This window comes from Eubalaena glacialis, chromosome 2 (assembly GCF_028564815.1).
Source record: "Eubalaena glacialis isolate mEubGla1 chromosome 2, mEubGla1.1.hap2.+ XY, whole genome shotgun sequence".
NCBI lineage: Eukaryota > Metazoa > Chordata > Mammalia > Artiodactyla > Balaenidae > Eubalaena > Eubalaena glacialis.
Genome location: NC_083717.1, coordinates 148,821,142 through 148,842,202, shown reverse-complemented (window position 1 = coordinate 148,842,202; position 21,061 = coordinate 148,821,142). Strand labels below are relative to the sequence as shown.

General features: G+C 48.6%; 1 protein-coding gene across 2 annotated transcripts; it reads left to right on the top strand.

Annotated features, from left to right (window-relative positions):
* Positions 1-12,165: 12,165 nt before the first annotated feature.
* BMP4 (bone morphogenetic protein 4) lies at positions 12,166-19,250 on the top strand. Of its 2 annotated transcripts, none has more exons than XM_061182577.1 (4): positions 12,166-12,227; positions 15,576-15,700; positions 16,816-17,139; positions 18,127-19,250. In XM_061182577.1, exons 1-4 carry the CDS (start codon positions 12,166-12,168, stop codon positions 18,981-18,983), a joined length of 1,368 nt encoding a protein of 455 aa, XP_061038560.1. In that variant the 3' UTR covers positions 18,984-19,250. The 2 variants fall into 2 exon arrangements, with proteins under 2 accessions (XP_061038560.1, XP_061038559.1); XM_061182576.1 differs by lacking the exon at positions 12,166-12,227 and adding an exon at positions 12,243-12,437 and having other exon boundaries at positions 16,763-17,139.
* The last annotated feature ends 1,811 nt before the right edge of the window (positions 19,251-21,061 follow it).

Here is a 21,061-nt window from a genome sequence, read left to right as displayed (position 1 = left end):
AAGTATGTGTGAATTCCCTAGAAGATAAGCTTTGAGGCAAGGTTTTTGTTTTTGTTTTAAATTTCAAAATATTTTAAGGAAAGAGGGAATGAAGAAAAGAATGAAAAAAACAATTGATTGAGGCAGTGACCATTTCTTGTTCATCATAGGAATCCCAGCACTTCGCATACATCTAGTCTAGCATGTAGGTGACCTCCAAAAAGTGTTAAGTCAGAACCAAAAGAAAAGGACCCAAGGTCCACTGCTTTGCCTGATAGCTGTTTGGGGTGGCACAACTTCCGGCAGGTTAACAGGTAAGAACCCTTTCACCATTTTACTCTGGAAATTATCGATAGTTCAGTAGTCTGACAGTTGGTCTGCTTTATGCTGTCCTTGCCCTAAACACAGCAGCCAGAGTGATCCTGATAAACTGTAAGGTTGATCATGCCGCTTCTCTGCTGAAAACCCTCCAGAGGCTTCCTGACTCACTTGTAATTAAAGGCAAAGCCCTTTCCAGGGCTGGAACTAGGGTGAGGTGAGGGAGGCACCGAGGGCACACAGTTTAAGGAGACACTCACTCTCGGGGTCCCACCTGCCCTTCCAGGACCTTGAGAGTGAGCACCTCCTTAATTTGTGCACCCTAGGCCCTCCCTCCTCTCCCTCTAGACACTGGCTCTGACTTTGGGTGCAAGACCATCGCCATCTAACCTCTCAGCCCTTCACTTCTCTGACCACATCTTCCCCGGCTAGCTCACTACACTCAAGCACACTTGCCTCCTTGGTGTTTCCCGGCACACACCAGACCCACTTCTACCTTGGAGTTTACGCTGCTCTTCCTTTTGACAAAACGTGGTATCCCCAGATATCCATCTGCTGCCTCCCTTATCTCCTTCAGGTCTCTGCTCAAATGTTACCTTTTCTATCAACCGTTCCATGATTACCCGATTAAAATTCAACCTCGTCACCATCTCTCTTTCCCACATTATTTACTTATTTTTTTAACATCTTTTTGGAGTATAATTGCTTTACAATGGTGTGTTAGTTTCTGCTTTATAACAAAGTGAATCAGCTATACATATACATATATCCCCATATCTCCTCCCTCTTGCATCTCCCTCCCACTCTCCCTATCCCACCCCTCTAGTCCCACATTATTTTTATTCTTAGTACCTGTTGCCATCTAACATGCTATAGCTTGTGTTTATTTTGTCAGTGGTCTGCATTTCCTACTTGACAATCAGACCCAGGAAAACAAGGATTTTTATTAGCTTTTCAGTGCTATGTGCCAGAATCTAGAACAGGGCCTAGGGAGTTCCCTGGTGGCCTAATGGTTAGGATTCTGGGCTTTCACTGCTGTGGCCCGGGTTCAATCCCTGGCTGGGGAACTGAGATCCTGAAAGCCATGTAGCAAAAAAAAAAAAAAAAAAAAGAACAGGGCCTAGCACACATAGATGCTCAATAAAAATTTGTTAAATGAAAGAATATCATGAGACAGTTTGTTACATAAAGTCATGGAGAATAGAGAATTATAGGATTTTAGAACAAACAGGGTCCTTACTAAAGGGATCAGCAAACTATGGTCTATTTTTATATGGTCTATGAGCTAAGAATGGTCTTAGGAACTGAACTGTGTGCCCCACCTCCCAATTCATATGTTGAGGTCCTAACCCTCAGTGTCAGAATGTGACCTTATTTGGAAATAGGGTCATTGCAGATATAATTAGTTAAGATCATACTAGAGTAGGGTGGGCCCCTAACCCAATATGGCTGGTGTCCCAACAGAAAGGAGAAATTGGGACACAGAAACACCAGAAGAACGCCATGTGAACATAAAGGCAGAGATCAGGGTGAAGCTTCGGTAAGCCAAGGAATGCCAAATATTGCCAGCGAACCACCAGCAGCTAGGAGAGAGGCATAGAATAGTTCTTCCCTCGTAGCCCTCAGGAGGAACCAACCCTGTTGACACCTTGATCTCTGACTTCTTGCCTCCAGAACTGTGAGAGAATAAATTTCTGTTGTTTAAGCCACAGAGTTTGTGATACTTTGTTACAGCAACCCTAACAAACTAATACAAATGGTTTGTACATCTGTAAACAATTGTAGAAGGAGGAGGAGGAAGAGAAGAAAGGGAGGAGAAGCAGGGATGGTGGTCCAGGAGAGGGGGAGGAGGGGGAAGGAGAGGAAGAATAATGACAGAGGCAGTATGTGGCCCACAAAGCCTAAAGTATTTGCTGGGTCTGGTCCTTTGCACAAAAATCTTGTTGACACCTAAAGTTTAGAGATCATATAGCCCATATAATCATGAAGAAATGGTGGCCTCTAAAAATCAAATCATGTATCCAAGTTCACACATGTAGTATGGGCTCATTTTATCTGTACCTAAAACCAGGCTATCTGATTTTAAGTCTATTTTTTAAAAAATCATACTACAATTACTACTGATCTTTTAAAAATCATTTCATCAGTTCCCCCTTGTTTAAGCACCAAAATGTTACTAAGACCATGTTTTCATCTATTATTCCAGCCCAGCAACCTGAGTCCTTTACAGAAACATACCATAATTCATAATTTTTTTAAGCAAAGAACCTACTATGATCCATATTTTTTCATTTTTGCTTTTGGGCCTTGCCCTCCAGCAACTCATTTTCTGTGATACTGGTTCTCAAGCCATAATTAAAACATAAAGATCAAGAACAGATGTCTGCCTGCTCTCTGGAGCTTCCACAAACTATGTAGTGTAGAGTTTGGCATTATGGATTTTATGCTAAAGAGAAACAAAATAGAAGAATTAACTGTTGAACAAACCCACATACCAATGCTAAAGACATAAGAAAGTATTTAAAAGAAAGTGGACCAAAGCTCGTGGTGGTTCTTTTAATGTACCATTAACTCAGGGACGGCAAAATGAATCTATTTGTTTTCATCAGCTCCGTGACTTGATGGTATAGACCAAAAAAAAAAAAAAAAAGCTATGTTCTTGCTGATTCACCTTGAGTGAGATATTTAACCATTTGAGGGGTTGCCGTTTTGCCATACATTAGCTGCCAAAAATGATAGTTCATACTGCAAAGGGTTACTGGAAGGGGTGCAGGAGTGGAGGGCAGAGGTGTTCTTTCCCTTCTAAGGCTGCTTAATTAGTTGAAGCATAGATGCCACTAATAAGGAACTCTGTGTATCAATTTCTTTTAAGATGCTAGTGAACCTGAACTGTGGAGGAAATGAAAAGGAAGTGAATGGGTTAAAGACAGTTTTCCAAAAAAGAGTATATGCGAGGACTGAACATCCCAAGTGTGGCTGCTCTATTTCAAACTCTTACACTTTTGCACAGAATGCACAAGTACCATAGGAATTACATGTACCTAAATCTGAACAAATTTTGCTCTTTTTCCAATATCCCCTCTCTAAAGCAGGAACCTCATTCAGAGTTAAAATCTGGTGTTTGTTAGCTGGGCAGTCTTCAGCAGTTTACTTAGCCTCTCTATGCCTCTCTTCAAATGTTAAAAAAAAAAAGTGGGGGTGGGGGGAGTAGGAAGGGAATAACTATAGTATATAAACCATAAATTGTTTCAAGGATTAAATGAGATAATGAAACTTGAACGTCCCTGACAATGGTCAAGAATCCAAAGTATGTTGATTTTCCTTATAAGTATATGGTTGAAGAAAATATGCAAATATTTACATAATTATAATTATTTACATAATTGTTCATCTAATTATAACTAGCATGCGGGAACCCATCAGCATTTATTTTCATAAATGCCACTAGCCATATGTTTTCACATAGGCGTTAAAATAGTTTCACATACACTCCAGCGTTTGATCTACACATTAAGAATCTCGGGAGTCTTAAGTGGGTAGGTGGGGTCCAGCTAACATGGGGCAGAGCAGGGAACTGGGTTCCGGGTCACACTTCTGCTCTCCTGCCAGGCTCCTTTCCCCTGTGTGTGTTGGCTCTAAATGGAGAGACATTTCTGCTAAGTTAGAGTCAAGAACATTTTGCTCTTGGGTGTGAAAGCTATGTACCACTGAGTCAAGGTTTGTGTGTGTGCAACTTGGAGACATTATCCCAAGAAGAAAGATTTACTGCAGGCACCATAGTCTAGAGGTTTTTTAACCTTTCCTGGGTCCCAAATCCCTTTGAAAATTGGATAAAGTTATCCTCCCTTACACGCACTTTTACACTTACCCCCAAAATTGTATGCATAAATTTTGTGGTTTTCACAGATCCTCTAAAATCCATCTAGAGATCCTTAATGAGGCCACATAGCAGGTTTAAGAATCTCTACAGAGATTAGCATTTAATTTAAATACAACAAAGAAAGCCAGCACTCGCTTTTATATTCCGCTTAAGACCCTTAGTTTTTCAGTCCTCCAGTTTCTATCCCCCCCCACCTTTTTTTTTTTTTCCGCCTGGATTCTATCTAAAGCTGGGGAAATAAAACCAGACTATCCAAACTCTTCAGGTTCTAGCTAAAGAACTAGTCAGATGCAGGAGTGGCACAGAACATTTTGGTGCAAACTGAAGACATACTTACCCATTACCTGTACTGACACCTTAATGTGTAGGAAGCAAAGGGGGAACAAAAAGATTCAGAATGAAAATCGGACTTCTGAGGCAAAGGCTTCAAAAGCCAGCCTGACATCCCTTTGTACTGGGTAACAGAGTTACCTTGCTACGTTTCATTTTTAACTCCTTCAGGGAAGACTCGGGCCCCCTAGGTTGTTTGGCAATGACCCACTGCTCCACCAAAGATTATCTGAAGCCCCTTCCAGCAACCTCACACCTGCTGCTGGCCTTCTCCATGCCAGGTCCTTGCTCCTCCTCTTCCTAACCTTATAAATCTCGCCTCCCCGGTGTTGCATAAATTTCCAGGTACCGCTGCTGGGCTTGGCAAGTAGAAATAGCAGATCCCTTGAGCCCAGACACCTGGGGAAACAAACTCTTTTCCTTACCCGATGGGAAAACCCAGACTCTGCTGCTTGAACAACCTGTCATAAGATGGAACCGGTAGTGGAGGGGGCGGCTAGCTTAACATTTACTATCCAGATTTAATTTTTTGCGAGTATAATCCGGACTCAGGTACCCTGTGCCCCAACAAATCTAAGGGCGGGGCCGGCGCACGGGGAACTGCAGGCAGGAGGAGCAAAATTGTCTCAGGAACCGCGCTTAGGACCTACCTACCTACCTTCCTCCTTCCCTTCCCTCCTCCTTCCCTTCCCTCCTCCTTCCCCCCGTCCCGTCTTTCCTCCCTCTCTCCTTCTGCAGGAATGGCCCAGAGTCTCCAAGACAAGGGGGACGACGTCTCGGGACGTCGACGTCGTCTCGGGAGCCTCTCGCGCGGCTGGATGGAGGTTCCGTGCGGGCGGCTCACCCCGTGGCCCGCGCTTTCGCTGTTCATTCACGTGTGGGTCAGATTAGCCACCTGGGGCACAAATCCTGCAAAACGAGTCTGAGAGCGGGGCGAGCTCTTGCAGGTAGGAAGGTGTAGCCGCCGAGCTAAAAATAACGCGGGCCGGGCGGTGCGGGGAGCTGGGTGGCCTCCACCCTCGCTGGGCCGACACCCCGGGACGCCTGCTGCGGCGTCCCTGCCGGCGCACCCCGCAGGCTCCCGAGCCTGGGACGCGCGCCGAGGTCCTCAGGGTGGCAGCCCAAGCCGGCGCCTGCTGTGAGTGTGTGAGGAGCCGGAGCTAGGTGCCCGCAGCCGGCCGGAGAGGAGCGGAGAGGCGCCGGGGCTGGCTCGGCACTGCCGGCGTCCGCACCGCCTCCTCCGGCAGCAGGAGGTGAGAGCCGGGCTCCCCGTTGCTCCGCACAGGCGGCTCGGCCCCTTCCCGCAGTTCACCCTCTCAACGGCCTTCTCCGATTTCTCTGACTCCTTGAATTTGAGTTTGTGTCATCTCTGAACCTGGCCCTGGGGACGCAAGGGCCCGAAAAGGGCGCAACCCCGGTCACATGCACTTCAGACGTATCTCTGTGTCTGAGCTGGGACTCGGCTTTGGCCAGGGGTCAAGAGAGGCGCTCCTTCGGAGCCCCATTTTATCTATTACTTTCCCGTCCCCAGCCCAATCCCCCAAGCCGGGGGCTCCCAGAATCTGGGGACGGACCCTATTTCTTTCTCTGAAGATGTTACCTCTCCTTTGGACTTACTGCATTTTTATCCTATGAAATAAGCATCTGGGGTCCCTGACTCCCCCCATCCCCATCCCCACCCCCCAGACTGATGCTTTGCAATGCCCAGTCCGAGCCTCTCAGCCAGAGACGAGAAGGAGGGGAAGAGCTGTACAAGGTGCAGATGCCTCCAGGAGCTTCTCTTCTGGCCCAGTTGTTCCTGCCCTCCTCAGCTTGAGAAAAATGTAGTGGGCAGCAGCACCTTGCCCTCTACCTTGGGTTGCACTGGTCCCCAGAGACCAGGCCTTGGTTGGTGCAACTGCTTTTCTTTGGGAGGCCCCAGAGTGGATTCCCTGAAGCCATAGGTGGGTTTCATCACTGCTGTGGCCACCAGGACTACAGATTGTGCTTCTAGCTTTGCCCTGTGCAACCCCTTGGTTACCTGAGGTGCCTAGAAACATTGTCTCTTGCTGGTAGGCTTCAAATGGTAGTCAAAGAAAATAACTGTAAAAAAGTCATTTCAAAAGAATATTTTTCGTAAACTCTTATTGAAATACAACACGAATAGAAAACTGCACAAATCTCATGTATACAACCTGATGAGTTTTCACAAAGTGAACATCAACAAGCATTTTAAAGTGTTTGTTACATCTATGTGTAATCCCTGAGGTGATTACAAATAATATACTTTTATTCTTGAAGAGGACCCCCCCTCCCAAGGACCTTGATATATTTAAGCTATTTGTAAAAACATCCAAGTTTTATTTATACGATAACAATTTCTTGGATCACATACCTCTTTGGACAAAACTTTCCTTGCAAAAGACTAGATAGAAAGCTGTTAGCATGAAGTGAGGGGAGACGGTTAGATGGTATTGCCCAGGTGACATCTGGTTGGGGAACTACAACAACTCATTTGGTACAGCCTGATGTCCATATAGGACTCTGCTCCTGCCTCCAAAACTCATCCCACAGTGACACTGCATTTTAGCCAGGTCACACTGTTCATGCACAACAGGGAGAGAAAGAGAAGGATGTGTGCGCTGAGAATGAAGACATTCCAAGGTTTTAACCTTCTTGCTACATTCCATACTAATTTATTTCCAAACAGCATCCCTGCCGTAGAATCAGGTGAGTGCAGCTGACCATATTTTTAGCAAAGGAAGCCTAAAACAGAGAGAAGCCAAATATCCTGCATTGTGTACCAATCTCATCCTTTTTGTCATAACCCTTCTTTGCAAAGGGAGGAATTTCAATATCCATGCCCTGTCTGCCATCCACATGTTAAACATGTTAAGACATAAAAGCAGTCTTTTCATCTGATCTCTTTGGAGTCTTCAATAGAGTTCTCTGTCCATTTTTCGTCTGTTTTGAAGGATTAAAAAAAAAATATTCCAGAAAGTAGCAAGAGAACAATGTAAGGCATAAGGAACTGAAGTAGTATTACATTTTGTTTTATTCATGAGAAAATATTAGAATCCAATATTATTTATCTTTGAGTGAGGTATATCAAGGGTTCACAACAGTCTCAAATGTTTGGAGAAGGAAAACTTCGCAATCAGGTTTATATTTCTTCTGCAGAGCAGAGAAAAGGAAATGGGTTTACATTTTAGCAAGAGGTATAGAGAAAAATTGTTAAAAGTGAGAGGTGTTAGGGACCAGAAAAATCAGAGATGGAAAATGCTTTGGATATGTCATCTAGTCTATTATTTCCTTGCTCCCAGTGGTTATGAATGTCTACTTTGACAGGTATTAGTTATCTTGGCAGAGATGTGTTCCTGGGTCAGATCTGTACAGATAAATCATAATGAATGTTAACTCAATGAATGCAGATTCACGTAAACAGCCTTTATTCGGTCAATGCCTGAGATATGTGCAGTACCAATGATTACAAAATCAATGTGAGATACAGCCCTTTCCTTTAAAAAGTTTATCACTAACTGTAAATAAAACTCAATACCAGGGTGGCTTCTCACCTACTTTGCTCATATAATCATCACCTTTGCAAAATAATAATAGCTAATATTTATTGAGCACTTATGTACCTGCCATTTTATTACATTAACTCATTTAATGCTTATAAGAACATTATGAAATAGAAATTGTTATTCTCAGATTATAAATGAGGAGACCAAGACTCTGGAGGTTAAGCCATTTGACCATGATTTTAACTAATAGATAGTATATTGTTTCTTGATCTTGGGGCCTGAGAAAGACCTATGAGGAATCTGGTCCATCCTCATATTTTACAATGAGGAAACAGACCCAGCAGAGGTAAGCAGCCTCTTACTCAAGATCACAGCCTTTTCCCGGGGAAGGTCACATAAGTCTTGCCTTAAGGTGGGCTATGTAATAAGAGCAGGAGGAGATAAGCTAATGGGTCTTGAATTTGTTCTGTCTTCTAAGGACCGGGAAGATATCCTGAAATTCTCTGTAACAGCAAGCTGCAAGGATGGAGCTGCAGCTGGTGTCTTGGCCTTGGGAAAGCCTCCAGGGCAAGCCGTGTTTAGTCAGAAACTATGGCCATGGGTTTCCAGCCCTCTGCAGGCCCAGCTCTCAGCATGTGGAGCTGAAGACAAACTGAGCTGGTCTGAATTTTGGGGCCACCACCTACTAGCTTCGTGACCTTGAGCAACTTACACAACCTCTCTAAATTTCAGATTCTCATCTGTAGAGCTGAAATTTTATGAGGGTTGTCATGAGGGCTAGACAGCAAATATGAGACAAATGGTAAATATTAATAAGAGAAAAGCAAATGCCTTCAGAGATCCCTTATAATTCCAATTCCAATTTATCTATCTTAGTGCTTCTCAAAAGTCAGCAATGATGCTGGGAATTTCTTCCAAGTACCCCTCCATAGCTTCAACAGACAATCGGCAAAGAACGTTTGAAGACCTGATGTGGTTTTTAATCGAGGACCTGAAGCAAGGACTACTACACCTATAGGATTAAAAATCTTTTCACTTGCAAAAACCTATTAGGTGTGTTTGGAGGTAGTAATACTATAATTACTGCGTTTAACAGTTTATAGAGCACAAGCCAAGCATATTCCTTGCCTGTTTAATAATGTCTAGGTGTCAGCCTTTCAGTGGTATCAGCACTGAAAATATAAGTGAAATGACTTTTAAAACAGTAGTTCTCAAGCTTCAGCGTACTCAGAATCATCAGGGAACCTTGTGAAATATGTAGATTTCTGGATCCAGATCTCGGGCAGCCAGGCCAGGAAATCTGCATTCTTATCAGCACCTGCAGCCTTGTTCTGAAGCTTTTGGTCCCCAGAACATACACTGAGAAGGGCTGTTCTAAGGGCTCACTGTCCAGCTACTCTTTCCTGATGCTCTCCAGGGAATGCCCAACAAACGAATGCCCTTTATTCAGCAGTAGCAGCAGAGGAGCAGTAGTTGCTCTTGAATGATGATGGATTTCTCCTCCTAATCTATATGCTTTAAGGGTACAGTTTCATTTGATCCATCCATATTATGTTCTACAAAAACATCAAGATTCCCAAGTAAACTTGAGATGGTGAAAAGACTGGATTGATTGCCCTCACCACCTCTCATCTCTAGGCTGTGATCGATTTAGCTCTCTAACCAACAAGTGATTTGTTCTTTGGCATGAGAGAAAGGAAAAAACAACAACAAAAACAAACAAACAAAAAACAAAAAGAGGAGTAAAGGGAGTTGATAATGATGGTTTGCACCCATCTAAAATGTGGGCTAGAAATAAAGCTGTCCCAGGAGAGCTGAAGCTGAGTTCTCTCAACACACATCTAAAGATTCATATCAGGGTCTCAACCAGGTATGTCAGGTGGCTTAATTAGAAACTCCTGGACTATGAGTTTCACAGACACGTGGGTGGCCCAATGGCCCCTTTAGTATCTGGGCTTCAGCAAAATGAGATAATAGGTATCATCCAAAAACATTTGGGTTTTAAAAAAGAAAAAAAACTATTATCTGGTGCTATAAAATGAAATGAAATAAAGCCCTGCTTTTAAGCACAGCATATCACTGTTGCTTTCGAGTTTAAATATTAAGGAACACATTTTGTTAATGATTAAAACAGTAGTGATTGATTTAGGGGGCTTGGTAAACATTTAATCTGTCCTTATTCCTTACTGAAGGAGCACACTGCCTAGTGCCCTAGGGTGGACATTAGGTAATGATTGGAGTTTTAATTTTGTGTTATTATTAATAGTTAATGTAATTTTGATTATGTTGGAAGCTGGAGGTATATTGTCAGTCATCCTTTCAGGGTGGTGGTACTGCCCTGTCCTGCTTAATCAGAGGTTCTTAGAGGAGGTGGGCTCAGCAGTGATTTAAATGAAAGAAGGTTGATGTTTAATATAATAAACTTTCAATTAAACATTTAAATCATTTTCAAATTGAAAAGGGTCATGGAAATTATCTGGCCTAATTCTTTCATTATGCAGATGAGAAAACTGAGACCCACGAGAATTAAAGGACTTGCCCAAAGCCATTCAGCTTGTCTCCCTTGTTTGATGTATTATTAGGCTAAAAGACTTCACAGGCCTAACTTGGAAAAGATGGCAGGAGACCTTGGCTCTGCTCTCACAGTTGTTTCTCTGATCTCGAGCACTTCCCACCCTTTGTAACCTGTGTTCCACACAGGAAGTAATTCCTGTTTTATAAATATTGGAGGTGTGTGAAGGTAGTTTTTACAGAAGAGCTACCTTGGACCAGTATCTCTTTAAGCAAAGACTTAAATGCCCTGCTTGAGACAGTGAAGTGTAATATCTATCCCAGGGAAAGAAATCCAGCACAGAAAATGCTCCATCCTTTGGTATTCCCCCGGCTACCTGGAGCTCAGGGCGGTGACCCTCAGCCTTGCCCTGCAGCTGAAGTAGCTCAGGACTCGAGAGCAGAGGCTGTGATTTACTTCAGGGCTCTGGGCAAGTCCCTTTAAGGTGGCTGTCCTTCCCCTTCCGTGTTTGTAAAACAGAGAGATGATGCTGATATCTTATTAACTGCTCCGTCAGAGGCACTGTGTGAAATTAGCTGCTGTTTGGGAAGGTTTATAAAGCCACACATTCCTCCTCCCTGCTAATATGATTACTAGCACTGTCTTGTAGGAAAGGCCCAACTCCTCATCTTCTTTCTTCCTTTAAAAACAGACCAAAGGGTATATTGTCTTGTGTCCTTGTGGCCAAAAAGGTTGTTTTTTCCGTGGTTGTTACCTCCTTAGAATGTCAGTTTGCTGATGTTGAGGATTCCTAGGTGCACCACAAATCAACATCAAAAATCAATAACAATAACAAAAATAACTGCCTTGTTGGTTCTTAGAACTTAAGAGTTACAAACAGACTTTTCCAATTATAAAAACGTTGCCCCAGCCTGTCTCCAAGCCACCTCTGTCCTCAAAAGGGTGAGGTCTGGAGGGGCAGGGGAAACTAGACTGTTTATTAGGGCTGACTTTCTGAGGGTCACCAAGGCTTTCCACAAGAAGCATTTTAAAAAATGCTTTGGAAGGAAAGTCATCTTTCAATAGCCAAAGAGGTACCTGGTACCTCTTTTAAGCACACAGCTCTGAGCACAGCCTGTTTCTCAACGTTTGGAAATCCTTTAACAGTTTATGGAAGGCCTCCCTTTAAACCAATCCAACAGCTCCTTTCTCCATAACCTGATTTTAGAGGTGTTTCATTATCTCTAATTACTCGGGTAAATGGTGATTACTCAGTGTTTTAATCATCGGTTTGGGCAGTAGCTACTCTAAACTCAGAGAAGCCCAGACTCCCCTGGGTATTTTTGGAAGGTACTGCGACTAGTCGATGCATGCATTCTAGTACCTCTGCACGTGGTCCCCAGGTGAGCCCTGAACGCTTCCCGGAGCTGGAGGCAGCGGCGTCCCAGCCTGGGCAGCAGCTGCTGACTCGGGCGCTGCCCGGGTTTCCGGGACCAGGGCCGGCGAGGCGAGGCCCGGCGGCGGGATGGGAGGATGTGGGCGGGGCTCCCATCCCAGAAAGGGAGGCGAGCGAGGGAGGAGGGAAGAAGGGAGGGGCTGCCGGGGAAGAGGAGGAGGAAGGAAAGAAAGAAAGAGAGAGAGAGAGAAAGAGGAGGAAGAAGATGCGGGAGGGCAGAGGAGGAGGGAGGGAGGAAAGGGGAGCGCAGCTCGGCCCGGAAACTAGGTGAGTTTGGCATCAGAGCCGAGGGACGGGAGCCTGCGACGCCGCTGCAGATCAGGGCTGAGTATCTCGCCTCTCTCCCTGATGGGATTCCCGTCCACGCCGTCTCGAGCCTGCTGCGCCCCAGTCCTCGGCCCTCGCCCAGGTTCGCTGCAGCTGTTCGGAGGTCCCCAGGAGCTACTGCTTGCGAGCCTGCTACTGCAGGGATCTATGGTGAGCAAGGCTACCTGGCGAGGGGCGGGGGGGAAGTCTGAGGTGCATCCTTGGGGGGAGAAGTAGGGGGCTCTGGCTGTGTTGAGGCAAAAGGTGCTCCCTCCCACCCCCCCCACCCCCACCCCACCCCCCCGGTGGTGGTGCTAGAGGTAGGGATGCTTGCGCTGAAAGTCACTTCCATTTATGCAAGTGCCTCTACCCGGACCACTTTCTCCGTCCGGTGGCCCCGGGCGATTTCCACGTTTGGTAGGTTCGGGGCAGGAGAAGAGCAGAGACGAGAAGCCTTTAGTTGGAGGTCGTTGGGAAAAACTGTGGGGTCTTGAGCCGAACCCGTCGCTCGTGGACTAGCATTTGCGATTTCCCGGCGGGAAGGGCCAGGAGAGAAAGGGGAGAGGTGGCTCTGAGGTCCGGAGAAAGTGAGGGAACTGAGGGGCGTCGAGGTGGGGAGAGAACACCTAACCAGGGCTAGTTCCGTGGTGGTGAGCGCGGTTCTCCTGCTTCTGGAGCGTGCGCGCCGCGGGAGGGCTGCGTCTAGGGGAGTGTCACCCGACCCGGCCCCCAGCCGGCGAAAGCCCCTGAAAGCTGGCGAACCGCTGCTGCCCTGCGCGCCTCCTCCACGAGCTATTCTCGTGGACTTGCAGCATCCAAGGAGCTGCTCCTCTATCATTTCACGGTGTAGGGTCTGTAGGGACGACGGCTGGGATGCTAGCCGCCCCGGAAACGCAGGTTCCTGCGGTGTCGTGTCCTATGGAGAGTTGCTGGCCAGATGCACGGCGGACGCGTGGCTCTTACTGGCCCTCCCGGCTCAGAGCCGACGGGAAAGTGTCCCGGGATTCGCAGGTCCCTGCGGCCCTCTCCCCGCGGGCGCTGCGCCCGCGGCCTTAGAGGCTTCCCGGGCACCATTTGGTGAATGGTTTGTGAGGATAGCGGTTTGTGAGGATCGCGTTTTGTGGGCTGAAGGCTTTATGAGACGTTAAAACCCCCAGACATTGACTTGGTAAACTGAGGCCACCTCTGAACAAACTTCGGCGTTGGGCGAAAACTCGGGCAAGGAAGTAAAGGACGAGTTGCATCCCCGCCCCTCAAGAAAGAGTTCTGGAGACGAAAGTGCTTTTCGGCTTTTATCTTTTTAATTAAGAAAACTGGGGGAGAAAAATGTGATTAGAGACGAATCCTTCTGAATCCGAAGGTGAAACACAACCCGCTCTTCCCCCGGCCTCTGGGTTTTAGCGCAGCGCGCGCTCCCGCCGCACCCTGGGAGATTCCTAGGGTCAGAGGATTGTCGGCGGACTGCGGACGCCCGCGCCTTCCGCTGTCCCTTCGCCCGCGGGGACCGACCCTTCTCCGTGTGTTTTGCCCGTTTCTGGAGCTCCTCCCACGGGGCATCTTGAAGGTTCTAGGCGTCTCAATAAAACTCTTTGCTCTTCCCAACCTTTTCGCAGTCAGCCCCAGCGGTGGCGCGGGAGCGGGAAAACCCAAAGCCGCTCAAAAAGCGGCGCGGCTCTCGCCGGGCGTGGACCGTCGCGCAGGGGCGCCCGCGGCCTCCACACCCCGGCTAGCGCGGTGCCGGGCGGCGCCGGGCAGCCGCGGCCGGAGGGAGGGTTAAGCGCTTGGTCCTTTACTCCTCTTCCTCCAAGCCTTCCCGAGAGTGCCCCCAAGAAGAAAACCAAGTTTGTGGGGGAGAGTGAGGTCGGCAACCTGAGCCCTCGAGCTCTGAAGCGACCCAAGGCAGGAACTGGGAACAGCCTCAGGAAAGGGCGGCCGGGTGCCGTGCGCTTTGCAGCGGGAGTCGTGGGACTCGGGACCCCGGGGCAGGCCGCGCTGACTCAGAGTTGCGTGGGTCAGGTTTTTGAAAAGGACCCCCGTGCTGAGCGACCCACGCGTGCAGCATCTTCGGTTAGGACATCCCAGTAATTCCTTGAGCTGTGGGCTGGTGAAATTCTTGAAGAAATATTTGCTGCGACTCTGCAGCTGGTGCAAAGGAGGAAGGGGGTGGGGGAGGAAGTGGCGGGGGAGGAGTAGTGGTTTAAAAAAGACAAGCTGGGGAGAGAGAGAGAGTAAGAGAGAGACGCAGACGCAGAGGTCGAGCGCAGGCTGAAAGCTGTTCACGGTTTTCTCGACTCCTGGGAATGCGGTGGGATTTCCTTTCTGCGCCGGGTCGGGAGTTGTAAAACCTCCGCGACACTGAGACCTGAAAAATGTGATGCGCCCTTTCTGAGGAGACGCCTCTTTTCGCGTCTGCCCTGAGCTTTGCGCTTCGGCGTCCGCCCCTCTGCTTTGAACGGCCCACCGACCACTTTCTTCGGGGATTTGCTTTGCTTGGCGAGGGATCGCCGAGGTGCGGAGTTTCTCTCCGTAAAGGAACCGGAGGAAAGAGCCTAGCGGCGGCTCCCTCACCACTTTCCCACACCGATTACCGCCTAAACGTCTCCCGCTCCGGCCCCGCGTGACAGGGTCCGCAGCTTTTGGCTGGGAGCTAAAGTGGCTGCCCACTTGCTCTGAACATTCGCAAGCGTTCGCCAGGGGGTGACTAGCTGTCACTGGGAGCAATATTTGGCCTCTCGGAGACCCTGGGGAGGAAGTGGGGTGCGCGCGGCGCGTGTGTCTGTGTGTCCCTCAGCACTTTCCTTTTTAAATGACCCTCAGTGGTGGCTTTCAGCGGCTGAGACTCCGCTGCCCCCAATCCCGGCCCCACTTGAGCTGGGTTCGGGCTGAAAGGCGCAGCCGTTACAGTGCCCCCCAGATCCTCGGCTTCAGGCCGCTGGCGCGAGGGCCCAGCCCGACGCACCGAAGGCTACAGGTAGAGGCGAGGACCACGTCCTCCGCGCGCTGCACCCGGGGACCGGCCGAGGGCTCCGCAGAGCGCCACCCGGAGCTCCTCCCGGACCACTTGAGGTTTGGGGCTGCTGGCGCGGAGGCTGGCCTCTCCAGGAGGGGGCGGGGCCGCGGGCGGGCGGGCGGGGATTGGGGGTGGGGAGACGGGGGCGGGCGCGCGGGCCCTTTCACAGCCCGCCTCGGGGAGGGCGGGCTCCTCCGTGCGTGGGGCGGGGCCTCTACGCTCACGTGACGCCTAGGGGCTGGAAGAAAAACAGAGTCTGTCTGCGCCAGAGTCTCATTATATTCAAATATTCATTTTAGGAGCCATTCCGTAGTGCCATCCAGAGCAACGCACTGCCGCAGCTCCTCTGAGCATTTCCAGCAAGTTTGTTCAAGATTGGCTGTCAAGAATCATGGACTGTTATTATATGCCTTGTTTTCTGTCAGTGAGTAGACACCTCTTCCTTCCCTCCTCCCGGGAATTCACTCTGCCCTCCCCACCCGTGCTCGCCTTGTGTCCCTCCCGTCGGACCTTCCTTCCACACTCTGCTTTCTGGCAGCGCTGTCGCTTTCTTCTAGGCCGGGCAGCCGCTGCGCTCCGAGCCCACCGGTTCTATTTAAAGTGCTCCTCGCTCCCACTCGCTCTCTCTGATCCGTGCGTTGCAAGAAAGGGGAGCGAGAGGGGGCTAAAGAGATGGAAGGTCCTCAGCCGGGGGCGGAGGGCTAAGGGCCCCCCTCCCCACATAACTGGAGAGCACCCAGTGCCCCTGTGGCGAGTTCCTCGCTGCTTGTCAAAACTCACAGAGGTCGCTCTTGGACTCATCCCCTCCCACACACCCTTCCCCGGGAGTGAGCGAGAGGGCGAGATCAGATGCTTCTTGCTGGGCATTTCAAACTCATCAGCCACAGTAAAATAAACCCTCCAGCCATTCGGTCCGCTCCCAGACCCTGCCTCCCCCGTGTCTTCACCCTGCTGCTGCTTCTCTGCTTTCCCTCCCTCCTGCTCCGAACCAGCTGGAAGTGGTGGAAGTCGGGCTCTGGCTCGGAGGGCGGAGGAAGAAGGGGGGTGGAGGGAGAGGGGGAGAGAGGCTGAAGGTCTGAAGTGGAGAGGAGAGCGATGGCATTTTAATTCTCCCTCCCCCACCCTTCTTTACCTTCTCAATGTTAACTGTTTATCCTTGAAGAAGCCAAGCTGAGATCATGGCTCAGATAGCAGTTGGGACAAAAAAAGATTAACAGGATGGAGACTATCTGATTTGGGGTTATTTGACTGTAAACAAGTTAGACCAAGTAATTACAGGGCAATTCCTACTTTCAGGCCGTGCATGGCTGCAGCTGGTGGTGAGGGGTGTGTGTGAGGGCGAAGACACAAACTTGATCTTTCTGACCTGTTTTACATCTTGACCCTCTAGCTCTAGCCCTATGTGCGTATGCAGAGACATCTCTATTTCTCTCTAGTTATCGGTGTTTATTTATTCTTTAACCTTCCACCTCCTCCCCCTCCCCAGAGACACCATGATTCCTGGTAACCGAATGCTGATGGTCGTTTTATTATGCCAAGTCCTGCTAGGAGGCGCGAGCCATGCTAGTTTGATACCTGAGACGGGGAAGAAAAAAGTCGCCGAGATTCAGGGCCACGCGGGAGGACGCCGCTCAGGGCAGAGTCATGAGCTCCTTCGGGACTTCGAGGCCACACTTCTGCAGATGTTCGGGCTGCGCCGCCGCCCGCAGCCTAGCAAGAGCGCGATCGTCCCGGATTACATGCGGGATCTTTACCGGCTTCAGTCTGGGGAGGAGGAGGAGGAGCAGATCCACAGCATCGGTCTGGAGTATCCCGAGCGCCCCGCCAGTCGGGCCAACACCGTGAGGAGCTTCCACCACGAAGGTCAGTCCCTGCCCGGAGTCTGGGCTGGGGAGGGCCAGTAGGGCTGCCTGGTGGGACAGTGGAAGCTCTGGGGGCGAGGGGTTCAGGTTACCTCCGAGCCCCAAGTCCAGGAGGCTGGGGAACAGAGCTGCTTACTTTCTGGAGTTTTCAGAGTTGTGGCTGAATTTATTTTTTGGAGACAGAAGGGAGGGGTTGGGGAGAAGGGGAATGACACCACTCAGACGTGGGCTAGCCCCAGCCGTGCGTTTTTGCTATATCAAAGCCTTTTATGCCAGGGTTTCTGCCTTTTTTTTTTCTTCTTTTTTTCAAAGCACCTACTGAATTTAATATTACAGCTGTGTGTTTGTCAGGTTTATTCAATAGGGGCCTTGTAATCCGATCTGAATGTTTCCTAGCGGATGTTTCTTTTCCAAAGTAAATCTGAGTTATTAATCCACCAGCATCATTACTGTGTTGGAATTTATTTTCCTCTCTGTAACATGATCAACAAGGCATGCTCTGTGTTTCCAAGATCGCTGGGGAAATGTTTGGTAACATACTCGAAAGTGGAAGAGGCAGAAGGTGGTTGTGTGCATGTTCCCTCCTGCCTCTGCTCTGTTGGCCCCTCTTTTTCTTTACAACCACTTGTAAAGCAAACTGTGTACACAAAGCCAAGAGGGCTTTAAAAGGGAAGTCTGATGGTGGTGGAGTAAGGAGTTAACACATGGAAATTATTAGACGTATAAAGGAGATTGGGAGATTCTGTCTTTGGTGCTTGCTGAATGCTAGCTAGGCTTCGCTGGTTTGCTAGCTGCGCCATTTATCTGCTCCTTCAGATTAACCGGTATGCTTATTTCCCCCAAATAGGCTTCCACTATATAAGCAGAGTTCATCACTCATCACCCAACTCTTAGCTATTTCTTGATTTTTCAGCCTCTGAAATAGCTCATGTGCTTTTTTTTTTTCTTCTTCTTTTCCCTTTTTCTTTTCCTCCCTGACTGTGCCTAGAACATCTGGAGAACATCCCAGGGACCAGCGAAAACTCTGCTTTTCGTTTCCTCTTTAACCTCAGCAGCATCCCAGAGAACGAGGTGATCTCGTCCGCAGAGCTTCGACTCTTCCGGGAGCAGGTGGACCAGGGCCCTGACTGGGAGCAGGGCTTTCATCGTATAAACATTTATGAGGTTATGAAGCCCCCGGCAGAAGTGGTGCCCGGGCACCTCATCACACGACTACTGGACACGAGACTGGTCCACCACAATGTGACACGGTGGGAAACTTTTGATGTGAGCCCTGCAGTCCTTCGCTGGACCCGGGAGAAGCAGCCCAATTATGGGCTGGCCATTGAGGTGACCCACCTCCATCAGACACGGACCCGCCAGGGCCAGCATGTCAGGATTAGCCGATCGTTACCTCAAGGGAGTGGGGATTGGGCCCAGCTCCGGCCCCTCCTGGTCACCTTTGGCCATGATGGCCGGGGACATGCCTTGACCCGACGCCGGAGGGCCAAGCGTAGCCCCAAGCATCACCCACAGAGGGCCCGGAAGAAGAATAAGAACTGCCGGCGCCACTCGCTCTATGTGGACTTCAGCGATGTGGGCTGGAATGACTGGATTGTGGCCCCACCAGGCTACCAGGCCTTCTACTGCCACGGGGACTGCCCCTTTCCACTGGCCGACCACCTCAACTCAACCAACCATGCCATTGTGCAGACCCTGGTCAACTCTGTCAATTCCAGTATCCCCAAAGCCTGTTGCGTTCCCACCGAACTGAGCGCCATCTCCATGCTGTACTTGGATGAGTATGACAAGGTGGTACTGAAAAATTATCAGGAGATGGTAGTAGAGGGATGTGGGTGCCGCTGAGATCAGGCCTTCCTTGGGGACACACACACACACACACACACACACACACACACACGTCCCAGCCACTACTCACCCACACACTACACAGACTGCTTCCTTATAGCTGGACTTTTATCTTAAAAAAAAAAAAAAACAAAAAAAAAGGAAAAAAAAATCTAAACATTCACCTTGACCTTATTTATGACTTTATGTGCAAATGTTTTGACCATATTGATCATATATTTTGACAAAATATATTTATAACTACGTATTAAAAGAAAAAAATAAAATGAGTCATTATTTTAAAGGTAAACTATGTTCTTTTTCTCTTAAATCCTTTCTCTCCCTTCGCCCCATCTCTTTTGGATGAGATTTTCTTGTGTTAAGGTGGGGCTGGGGGCGCTGTGGAAGTCAGAGTGTGGTAACTGGAGGTGGTTAAGTTGGAAAGACAGGAAGTAAACTGATGGTGGAGGATGGTAATTGCCAGGATGAATTGTTTTCCATTTCTATTTAATGTTAACAAGGACAAGGACGCGGCATCCTCTCCCATCTGGATGACACATGCCTTGGAGAAACAGTGGGATGAAAGGAGTAGGCCAGATTAAAGACTCAGTTTTGGGCTCTTTGTACATCCTATGTTTTTGCTCACCTGTTAGAGGTGTGTCCCAGCAAAGTGTGATGGGTAAGAGTCTCAACTCTAGGGAAATGCTTCCCACCTCTGCTTTTATGATACCCAGGGTATCTCCAGTTATTACAGGCACCAATGTTGTATTTTCAAACCAAAACTAATTTGCACACTCACATATTAACGTGTGTGTGTGTGTTTTAAACAGGAGTTTTTTGAGGTTTTTAATTTTTTTTTTTGAGAAGTGGGTTTTATCCAATAAAATAAATAATCTGCCTTACTTTCAAAAAGTTTGGTGACCACTATTTTGATACACCACATGGTAGAAATTCTCCAGTGTTTCTGGACTTTTCCCCCCTTGTCTCCTATTCCCCAGATGAAGGCTTTCATTGAATTCAAAATTCCAAGAGATTGAGCTGGGTTGGGGGGTGGGAATGGGGTCAGATACTGAAGGGTCAGAATTTCCAAGTGGGCACTGTGAAAGCATCCCACTGTATAGAGTCTCTCGAGTCAAATACCAACTCTCCTTGCATCTCTGTGCCACTCCTCCCCCCCTTCCCTGGAGCGGGGCAGAAAGTGATACACCTGGTGGATGTGATGTTCTGAGCCAGGGTTTCTCCAAGGACAAAGCTCAGTTTTTGACCAAACTAAAAACAGAAAATGCTAATGTGCTTGAGCAGTCTCCCTCAGTTCAGGGCTGCCAGTGAGGCAGAGAAATGGATTTCTGGAAGGACACGGATATAGGGCCTCAGAGGACCAGAGGAGAGACCTTTGCTTTTTTTGCCACCAGCAAGTAAATGACGCCTTGGAAGTTTAGCTTGCGTGGGCTCATTTCTTGTGTGTGCTTTTCTTCTGCATGGGCTTGGATGGGTTTGGGGCAAAAGCAGTGTCTTCGTGTAGTCTGTGGGATGAGCTCTTAGGAGTGCATTCTTTTCATGAGGATGTAGGGGTGAGTGGCAGTGGTGGTGGCCATTGTGGTGCTGAGTGTGCCCCCCATTCATGTACACACACTTCCATGTGCTCTTGGGGGTGGGGTGGGTGAAGCAGGACTCATTTTTGTTTTTAATTGCTGAAGTCCTACAATCCTCTGAAAGGAGCAGCTTAGTGGAAACCAATAAAAATAGAAGTGGAGCAGTTGCCAAAGCCCCAGCTCCCTGGAGAGCACAGGTGGAGAGAGGAGATCAGAGCCCCAGGCAAAGGCAGCAAGACTCCACAGTTCCTCCAAAACTCCCTGCAAAGAGGGTTACTTCCCCCCTCCCCTAGCCCCCCAGGTCGCTGCCCCTTTGATTAATGGTAAGGAGGTCGAATAAATCATTTAGGGGAAGCCCATTAAGGGTTCCCCTCAGGCAGCCTCGTTTTGTTTTGCCCGATTTCCAGCAACTTTCTGAAATGTCCGTGTCATTGAAGAGGAACCCGCAGATCTCTAGCACTTGGACAAATCATCCGAGGGCAAATCCTGAGCCCAGTGGCTGCC